This window comes from Chrysochloris asiatica, unplaced genomic scaffold (assembly GCF_000296735.1).
Source record: "Chrysochloris asiatica unplaced genomic scaffold, ChrAsi1.0 scaffold00078, whole genome shotgun sequence".
NCBI classification, from domain to species: domain Eukaryota; kingdom Metazoa; phylum Chordata; class Mammalia; order Afrosoricida; family Chrysochloridae; genus Chrysochloris; species Chrysochloris asiatica.
The window spans coordinates 3,161,559-3,172,360 of NW_006408596.1; the positions used below are offsets into that span (position 1 = coordinate 3,161,559).

The 10,802-nt window shown below is 44.5% G+C and overlaps 1 protein-coding gene across 1 annotated transcript in view; it reads right to left on the minus strand.

Moving 5' to 3' along the window:
- Window positions 1-4,825: 4,825 nt before the first annotated feature.
- WDR66 (WD repeat domain 66) overlaps window positions 4,826-10,802 on the minus strand; it is a 148,389-nt gene continuing 142,412 nt past the window's right edge. The window contains exons 19-22 of the mRNA XM_006865490.1: window positions 7,889-8,117; window positions 7,097-7,198; window positions 5,253-5,359; window positions 4,826-4,849 (exon numbers count right to left, since the gene is read on the minus strand). Coding sequence (XP_006865552.1) covers window positions 4,826-4,849; window positions 5,253-5,359; window positions 7,097-7,198; window positions 7,889-8,117 — 462 coding nt within the window. The remainder of the gene's footprint in view (window positions 4,850-5,252; window positions 5,360-7,096; window positions 7,199-7,888; window positions 8,118-10,802) is intronic.

Below are 10,802 nucleotides of genomic sequence, written 5' to 3' on the forward strand. Positions count from 1 at the left end.
CAATCCCTTCCCTGCAACAACAGTTCTCCTATTTCCTCCCTGTGGCTCCCCATTTACATCTTGTATTTCACAAAAGAACAAAGCAAAAATATTTAATGTACACATACAAAAAATATATATTCATTGAAATGTCTAAAGGGCACATTCTGTAAGCTAGTCTTCTGCCCGTAAGCACACAGCCTTACTCAGTCCATGGGCCTAGAGCCCACAGCTGCTCTGTCTTGTCTCTAAATCCAGTCACAAACTTTCAAAATGGCCGTCACAGGGTCCATCAGCTGCTGCTGCTCATCAATCACCCTATCTCTTGTCACGTCTATTCAGCTCTCCCTCCCAGTAAGCACTCGATCCACTTTTTGATCCCTTCAGAGTTCAGAATTCCAGGACAGTCCTCTCTTTCTCATCTGTCTCATCTGGTTTTCTGTATCCTCGCTGCAGAGAGCCCACACAGCCATTCTGCCTAGTTTGCCATCTTTTCCCTTGAAGCAGTTGAAGGATATTTTAAATGATAAATCCACATGGAGCGTGTGAGTACTACTTCTTCTATGAAGGAATGTCCACAGAACTTTGTTTTTTTATTATCATTCATTGGTATAGGACCAGTAAGGAAGAAGAAGAAAGTTCTCACTAGAGCTTCAAGGGTTACTGTCCTGCCTAAGTTGCCAGAATTTGTCACTAAATGCACTAGGGTCCTTACAACGTTTCCTATGAATGATCATTTCGGGGTTGTCTGAGGGATCACTGCACAAATTCAGAGAATTGACTCAGGAATTCAGTTATTAAAAGCTTTTTTATTTTGAAATTATTTTAGGTTTACACTAGAGCTGTTAGACAGTGGAAATGGTAAGACTTCACATATGCCCCTCGTCCAGCTTCCCCTAATATTAGCGGCTACCCACTTGGCTCTGCCTCACAGTCACCTCATGTCCAACAGAAAGGACCACTGGGTCCTTCACCAGGTTCATGATGGTTAGCATGGAGTCTGTCACCGTGAGTCCTGTGTCAGTCCATCTCATGCAGGCTAGCCCTCATTTTGGTGGACACTACCAACCATGGTGTCATCTCCCCTGTTATTAACACATTACAGAACTGTGGCCCACTTAGCAAAACAAAGGAATCAGTGCCAGAGTAACACTGTGGACCAAAGTCCAAACATTAGTAGAATGTCCCCAGTTTTATCACTAATGGCCTTTCTTTGTCCCAGGGCCCCATCCAGGATCTCATATTGCATTTTGTTGTCACAGTGCCTTCATCTCCTCTCAGCTTCTCCTTGTTTGTCATGATTGGGACATTATTGAAGACGCCTGCTCAGGTATTTTGTATAAATTCTTTTCCTTTGTAAACATCTGTTGTAATAAGTATCTGTGGCCTGTGCTCTGGAGCAAACCCACTAAAACCCATTGCCAGTGAGTCAATTCCGACCTATAGGGACCGAGGAGAGTTGTTCCGGACAGTTTCCGAGGCTGTCCATCTTTACTGAAGCACACAGCCTCATCTTCTCCCTGCAGAGCGGCTGGAGGGTTCAAATTGCTGACCCTGTGGTTAGCATGCCAATGAGTAACCCTCTGTGACACCAGGGCTTCCTGTGTTCTAGAACAGGGGCCGGCAAACTAGAGCCTGTTGGGCAAAACATGGCCTGTGAACAAGAACAGCTTTTGCATTTTTGAGTGGTTGGAAACAATTGCAACATTAAGAATATTCCATGATAGATGAACATTCAGGAGAAAGATAAGGATTTCTACTCCCATAAAGATTTACAGCCTTGGAAACCTTACACAGGGTCGCTGTGAGTTAGAACCATCTCGATGGCACACATCCACCACCACCACTGTCACATGAACATTATTATGAAATCCAAATATGATGTTCATAAACTAAGTTTGACCAGAACATGTCTGTGGTTACTTGTTTACATGCATTCTAATGGGTTTTTTTGCTCATAACATCAGCTGTGAGGAGCTGCAACCAAGACCATAAGTCCCGCAGCACCTGAAATATTTGTTCTATGGCCCTTCATGAAGAATGTCTTGTCTGCCCCAGACGTAGAGGGCCCGTGAGGACCTGGTGTTCACTATTAAAAGAGCATTGAAGCTTCAAGCTCATTCCTTCAGTTCATTCAACATATATCTGTCAAGGGACTAATGTAGGATAAGCTTTTTAAAATTTCTGTTTATAGGACAAGGCTAACCCAGGCCAGGTCTCTGGGTGGTGAGACCTATCTTCTCCTGAACTATCTCCCAGCTCTTGGGCACAGTATGTCTTCTGGTTGTGACAGATCTAGTCACTGTTATACTTTGGGGGGTTTCCTATGTTGGCGATGTGATCCTTGAGCTCTCTTTTTTATCCCTCACAACCATTCCAGTAAAAGTTCTAGGACAAAGGTAAGGATTAAGATTTTAGCCACATCCAAAACCACACAGGTAGCTATGAGATAGCAGGAACTGACAAGTCCATTAGACACGGTAGGGGTCTGGCTTGGGAGGGCTGGGTTCCTACAAGACCACTCTTATTCTGACAGCTAGAAGCACGAAATCAGGGTGAATTTGGTTAGCTCACCAGAGGTCCCATCTGAAATCGTAGTCTTTACTTCACAAGTACGGCATGACGTGATTCTTGTGATAAGAATTCCGTCCCTAAGTCCTGAGGTGCAAGTCCAGTGACAATGTCTTCTGCCTCTTCTCACTCCCTCTCAGCTGGAACTGTGTTGCTTCCCCTCTACTTACAGTGCCAGCTGGGAAGGCTGCTCCCCCGCCATCTCTGGACTGGGCACAGACACCTGCCTCTCCCTCCCACCCTCCTGGGGCTGACAGGTGCACCTTTGTTGTTCTCTTTTGCCCACGTCCAGCAGCTCAAGAGACCTTGAAACAAAAGCACCTGCAGGAAGGGATTCCCCAGGAGAAAACAGGCCTCACCAGCTGTGCCTGGCTTGGTCTTCCTGAATGAGTGTGCATAGCCAAGATCCACCCCCCCTGTACCATGGAAGTTGGCTAGGACAGAGAGAACAACCTAAGGTGGGTGTGACCGTGGTCCCAGGGACTGGCCAACTGTGGTGGGTCCAGTCAGTCGCTAGTCGCATCTGTTAAAGACAGTTATTCAAACACGTGTCATAGATAAGAACATCAGAATGTGCCAGACCTCAGGAATGAAGCCTCAGCAGGGCTTTCAGACGACATTCATTTCTGACTTGTTTCTTGAGAGGATGACAAGTCACTTGAGAATTTTCTGTTTCCGAAAGTGTCTCCAGGATCTTTTTAACTGGCTTGGTACTAGAGCTCCTAAGCCCTAAGCAGCTGCAAAATTGATTCTCATAAACTTGTCTTTCTTTTCTTTTTGTGTTTTTAAAAAGAATAAGATGCAAATGTGGTCGCCAAGCCTGTGGAGCCCTGGCTGGGCCGTCTGGCCACAGTTAGAGCAACACAGACCATTTCTGAGTAGGTGGTTCTGTTCCAAAGACACTGACCGTGCCAGGTTCCAGCCGCACAGCATGCTGGGGGAGACTTGTGCATGAATGAGGATGTTGCTGCGATTCCATGTCTCTTCCACTGATCTCTGCTCCACAGGAGGCAGTAACTAAGTGAATCAGAAATGGTCTCTCTTATGGGAGCTTCTTTGGAGGAGAACCTGGTTGGGCTGGGAGGGTGTGTTGGAACAAGCATGTGGAGAATAGCATTTGGTGCATTTGCCTGAACAAGATCCCGTAACTGATGACAAAACTCTAGAATTAGACAATAATGTCCATCTGTTTACACTAAAATGTGCTCTATTTTCAAGGCCAAAATACTGCTGTAAACTTGGATATGTTGCTGTTGTTGTTGTTAAGTCTGTCGAGTTGGTTTTTGTCTCATAGCGACCCTGTGTAGGGTTTGTGAGGAGAGCTGGTGTGTTTGAACCGTGGACCTTATGGTTCAAACTGATTTTGTGGTCAAGTCCTTATCCTACAGTGTGAAAATAAGTCCTTGTGGTACAGTGGTTAAGAACTCTACTGCTAACTGAAAGATCAGTGGTTCAAACCCACCAGCCGCTCTGTGGAAGAAAACTCTTGGCTATCTGCTCTCATAAAAATCACAGTCTAGGAAACCCTATGGAATAGAGTTCTATTTTGTCTTATAGGTAGCTATGAGCCTCAATTAATTCCACATAATGTTCTGGTGTGGCATTGTGGGTTAATGTGCTGGGCTGAAAAGTCGGTTTGATCCACACGGGCAGTGGTTCGAGATCAGCTGTTGTTGTTGTTAAGTGCTGTCGAGTCGGTTCCGACCCATAGTGACCCTGTACAGGGTTTCCAAGGGTGTAAATCTTTACGGGAGTAGAAAGCCTCCTCTTTCTCCCGCGGAGTGGCTGGCAGTTTCGAACTGCTGACCTTAAGGTTCGGAGCATGATTCATAACCACTACGCTAACAGAGCTCCTTAGCCACTCCTTAAAACCCCAATACAGGGTCGCTATGGGTCTGGACCGACTCAACAGCACTTAACAACAACACATGTTGTTTTCTGTTTCTTTTTAATGTCCTGAGAGTGGGGAGCTGTCTGTTTCTAAGCCCAGTAGAGTGTGTGGTGTGTGTGCACAGGAGCGTCCTGTCCAGCGGTGCGGAGTGCGGTTTCCGGTCCAGGTGCAGTATAACCAGGGTCCAAGCGTGCTATCTGTGTTCTCATCTGCAGCTGCCACGGTGGGTTAAGCATGGCCAGCAATGCTCTTTACAATGCTCCACGTAGCTGTTTGGGGACTTTGCTAATAAGAAGCCACAATCAAGGACTTTCAGGAGCCCAGCAGCCCTAGAACCCCGTCCCCAGCTAACAACTGGCACTAGGGAGTTTCCATTTCCATACATTACGCCAAGGTGCGGGAGCGTCTCTGGGGGAAGAGGAAGGAAGGGGCCAACTGACCTCCACTTTCCAGGGGTGCACATGTCACGAGACTGCTGGCTGATGTTGTCGTTGTCCCCAGAGACCAGACCACCTGTTTCAGGCTCTCCTTTAGAGCACCCCATTACCCTGGGCCCTGCAGACAGACTGAGGTATCCAGACACACTGACATCAGCTGTCAGTGTTTTTCTTGCCTCTACCCACTTCTCTGTTTCAGAAACAGTGGAAAGTTCGGCTTGGTGAATTCCATCGCTTAACATTTTAATGCCAACAAAATCAAAAGGTGACAGAGTAGGGATTGAGAATTACAGGGAAAACAGTGCCTCTTAGGAAAAAAACCCGCACACACAGTCCTTTGTACTACCAACATTCCTTACACTTCACTGACTGACCCTAAGATCTTGTTTGGAAACTTCTGAAATGGTTAAGCCAAGAATTTCAGTCACGAATGTTTCTGCTGTGATTTCGTCAGGGAGTTCTTCAAGGGAAATCTCTATACCTAGCCAAACAAGAAAAAGAAAACCAATTGCCTTCAAAAAGATTACATTTCTAAAAAAGCAAGGAAACAATACTAAAAAATAGTGAAAGGTGTTTTGTGCTATGGTTTGGCTCTGATTCCTTAAAAGCCCTTGGGTAGGAATTGGTTAAAGTCCCTCCTTTACTGATGTAAGGCCTGTTGACCAAATCTTTGTAGATCACATCCAAAGGCCTGAACTGTTTTTACTGTGAGCTGCCATGGCGTTGGCCCCTGACTCATGGCTACCCTGAGCACAAAGAAACAAAATGTTGCCCAGTCTGTACCATCCCCAAGATCAGCTGCAGAGCACACAGTTGTGATCCGTTGGTTTTCCTTCTTATTGGAAGTCGCTCACCAGGCCTTTCCCAGTCCGTTAGTGTGGGTGCTTTACTGAAACCTGTTCAACATTATAGTAGCACACAAACCTCCAATGGTGGGTAGGTGGTGGTTTGCGCATGAGTTGCCTCGGCTGGGAATAGAACCTGGGTCTCCTCTGTGGAAGGCAAAAATTCTATCACGGAGCCAGCACTGCCCCCATCAGCTGTAACTACCCGGGTATCACTGATTTTACTGCCCTGAGAGACTTCAGAACACAGAATAAATATATAGCAGTTGGAAACATTCTGAGATCTGAAGAACACAAAGGGATGGGTTGGGGGAGCCTGAAACAGTTGCAAGTTGGAAATGCCGTATCTGGTAGAATTTAGGTCAACTGGAGTTTCTGGAGGTTTGTTTAGGTGGAAATTGGAGAAGGGCTTCAAAAGGAGAGGGAGAAGTTCTGCTTGAGAAGGGGGCTAAGGAAGAGGGGCTGCAATCTCTATTCCTTACCATACAGCTCTGATTCATGGCAGTGCCCCCTGGCTGGGCAGTGGAGATACCTCAACACGAGCTGGCCTGGAGAGCGGATGGGTTATTTCTTTCTGTTGGATTGGTTTTTCTGACTTCCATTCATAACTCTAACTTCTAGCCCATTTTTCTCCCTCTAGGAAACTAAAGGAGTCCTGATGTGGCGCTGTGGGTTAATGCACCGGACTGCAAAGTCAGTTTGAACTGCAAGATCAGCAGTTCAAGCTCACAAGCCATTCCTCGGAAACCCTATGCAGGGTTGCTATGGATCAGAACCGACGCAACAGCACTTAACAACAACAAGGGGAACTAAAAGAAACTCATGTGGTGCAGTAGGTTCAGCAGTGAACTGCTAACCACAAGATCAGTGGTTCAAACCCACCAGCCACTCCATGGAAAAAGATGAGGCTGTCTCCACTTGTACTGTTTCACAGTCTCAAAAGCCCTAAGGAGTAGCTCTACTCTGACTTACATATGCTCGCCAGGAGTCAGAATCAACCCAACGGCAACGGGTTTTGGTGGACTAAGGACCTTTCTCACCTTTCTCTTCTGAAACAATCTCCAAATATTTTCCTTTGCTTGTGGGCCATAGTCACCAACCCAAACCATCAAGATGAAGAACAGGTCAGGAAACAAGAGAAAAGCAAGGCCAGAAGACTCAGAGGAGGCAGTGAGCCCAGAAATGAAAGCTTTCAGAGAGCTCTGCCACCTAACCAAGGCTCCAAGGTCTTTGTGTAACTTACTCCTGTGGGATCCCCAACAGACTGATTTTGTCATGTGTGTGTGGTACTAAGGAGAGCGACTTGCACCCGTCAAAAGAAAGAAATGCACTTCAGTCTACAAGTATCAAGTGAGACACTGTGGCCACAGTACCTTTGAAAAAGGAGGTTGCAGGCTCCGACTTCCAGCCCTCTGGGTTAATTCCAAACAGCGTGGCGAAGCAATCCAACATCTCCTCCTTCGTCATGTGCTCACCTGGGTGTCAGGAAGAAGAAGGAACACTGAGCAAGGGTGGCTCAGCATGTTGTCAGAGCTCAATATTGTCATTCCAAGGTCTCAGAATTGGTTCATCATTTCCTTTCCTTTAGACCAGAGGTGGAAACTGTCCCATGGTCTGAGAAATTATTTGTTCTGGCCTTTCCAAAGTAACCGCAGTTCCAGCCATCACTTTTGTTGTTGTTAAGTGCTGTTGAGTGGGTTCCGACCCACAGCGATTCTATATAGGGTTTCTGAGGAGCGACTGGTGAGCTTGAACCACTGACCTAGCAGTTCAAACGGCTTTGCAGTCTGATGCATTAACCCACAGGGCTACACCAGGACATCACTTTAGGGTGAGTTAATTAATTAAATGTCTGAGCAAATATAGCAGGCTAATTTTCCAGTTGATAATTTTTTATGGCCAATGAATGATGTTAAAAATTTTGGCAGAAAAAAGGTTCCCCACCTGTTTTAGAAGCAGGTAGAGCCCTGGTGGCTTTGTGTGTTCAGCATTGGGCTGCTAACCACAAGGCTGGCAGTTTGACCCATCACCCCCTCCACTGGAGAAAGCCGGGGCTGTCTGCCACCTTAGAGAGTTACAGCTTCAGAAACCCTATGGCACAGTTCTACTCTGTCCTACAGGGTGGCTGTGGGTTAGAATCGATGCAACGGCAGTTTGGTTCTTACCTTTCGTTAGAAGCAAGCTCAGGAAGTTTTCTCGTTGAATAACCTTCTTTCCTTCTGAGTTGGTATAACCCAACACATCAAAGCTGTGCTGGATACCGCTCATGGTATTTCCAAAAGGCGGCCGGTGATTGATGTAAACTTTGAGGAAATCTGGTAAGTTTATTTTCTCAACTAGCTTACCAGTGTCCACATACTCTCCAAACTTGATTTCGTTAAACATATTGTCAATCTAGGGAAGAAGTTAAAAAAAAAAAAAAGAAAAATAGATCCAGGTAAACAAAAGACAGTATGATAAACTTCTAAAAACTGGAGAGGTGCAGAGATCATGCTTAGCTTAGTATTGCCCAATTTGTCAATATTACTCGTATTAGCCCTTCACTCAAATGTTAGTTTGTTGTACTGTGGTGGCCTGTGTGTTTCTGTGATGTTTGAAGCTATGCCACTGGTATTTAAAGGTCCAGCAGGGTCATCCATGGTGGACAGGTTCCAGTGGAGCTTCCAGACTAAGACAGACTGGGAAGAAGAGTCAGACCACTTCTGAATGGTTACTCACTGAAAACCTTATGAATGGCAGTGGAATAGTGCCTGAAGGTGAGCCCCTCAGGTTGGAAGATACTCAAAAATATGACTGGGGAAGAGCTGCCTCCTCAAAGTAGTGTGGACCATAATGATGTAGATGGAGCAAAGCTTTCGAGACCTTCATTTGCTGGTGGGCACAACTCAAAATGAGGAGAAACAGCTGCAAACATCCATTAATAATCAGAAAGTGGGATATATGAAGCATGAATCTAGGAAAATTGGAAGTTGTCAAAAAAGAAGTAGAATGCATAAAGATCGATGTCCTAGGCGTTAGTGAGCTGAAAAGGACTGGCATTGGTCATTCTGAATCAGACAGGCCTATGTGGTGCAGTAGGTTAAGCAATGAACTGCTAACCACAAGATCAGTTGTTCAAGCCCACCAGCTGCTCCATGGAAAAAGATGAGGCTCTCTCCTCCTGTCAAGTTTTACAGTCTCATTTACTATGCCAGGAATGACAAGTTAAAGAGGAATAGCATGAAATTCATCATCAAAAAGAACATTTCAGGATCTGTCTTGATGTACAACTCAGTGTGTCTGTGATAGAATAATATTCATACATTTACAAGGAAGACCAGCTAACACCACTATTATTCAAATGTACACACAAACCATTAAGGCATGTGATGATGAAATTGAAGGATTTTACCAACTTCTGCAAGGAGCCCTTGTGGCATAGTGGGCTGCTGACCACAAGTTCCAAGTTTGAATTCACCAGCCGCTCCAAAGAGGAAAGATGAGACTTTCTACTCTAGTAAAGATTTACAGTCTCGGAAACCCTATACAGGGTCACTGTGAGGGGAAACCAACTCAACGGCACACAACTACCACCACCAACAACTTCTTCAGATGAAATTCATCAAACATGCAATCAAGATACATTGAAAATTACTGGTGATTAGAATGTGAAAACTGGAAACAAACAGGAAGGATGGCCTTGGTGATACAAATGATGCTAGAAATTACATGATTAAAAATTTGCAAGACCAATGACTTATCACAAATACTGTTGTTCAGTATTTGACAACATAAATTACAAGCATACATGTGGACCTCACCAGATGGAGTGCACAGGAATTAATTCCACTATCTCTGTGGGAAGAGATAATGGAAAAGCTCAATATTATCCTCCAAAACATGACCAGGGGCCAATTGTGGACTACACCATCAAACGTTCCTATGCGTCTTCAGGTTGGAGTTGAAGAAAATTAAAACGAGAGCCAAAATATGATCCAGAGTATACCCACCTGAATTTAGAAAACATATTAAAAACAGATGTGATGCATTAGACACTAACGACCAAAGACCAGGGAAGTTGTGGGATGACATCAAGAACATCATACAGGAAAGAAGCAAAAGGTCATTTAAAAAAGACAGGAAAGAAAGAAAAGATGAAGGTGCATGTCAGAAGAGACTCAAACTTGTTCTTGAACGCAGACAATGTAAAGCAAGTGGAAGAAATGAAGAAGTTAAAAGAGTTAAAGAGAAAATTTCAAAGGGCAGCTTGAGATAACAAAGTGAAGTATTCTAATGGACTATGCACAGGCTTGAAGGTAGAAAAACAAAAGGGAAGAACATACTCAGAATTGCTCAAGCTGAAAGAACCAAAGAAAAAAATCCAGCCTAGACTTGCAATATTGAAAGATTCTATGGATACAGGAAGCATTAAAGGAAGAAAGAAGAAATAGAGTCATTGTACCAAAAACAATTGGCCTGTGTCCTGCTATTTCAAGTGGTACCATATGATCAAGAACCAATGATATTGAAGGAAGAGGTCCAAGCTACACTGAAGGCATTGGCAAAAAACAAGTTTCCAGGAATTGACAGAACACAAATAGAAATGTTTCAACAAACTGATGCAGTGCTGGAGGTACTCACTTAGGGCAATATGCCAAGAAATTTGGAAGACTGCTACCTGGCCAATCGATTGGAAGAGATCCATGTTTGTGCCCATTCCAAAGAAAGGTGACCCAACAGAAAATGGAAATCATCAAACAATATCATTACTACCACATGCAAGTAAAATTGTGCTGAAGATCATTCAAAAACAGTTGCAGTAGTGCATCAACAAGGAGATTCAAGCCAGTTTTACAGGACTTGGAATGAAGAATATCATAGCTGAAGCTAGGTGGATGTTGACTGACAGCAGAGAATACCAGAAAGATGTTTACTTGAGCTTTAATGACTATGCAAAGACATCCGACTGTGTGAATCATAACAAACTATGGGTAACATTACAAAAAATGGTTATTCCAGAACACGTATTTATGCTCATGAGAAAACTGTACATAGACCAAGAGGCAGTTGTTTGAACAGAACAAGGGGATACAGAATTGT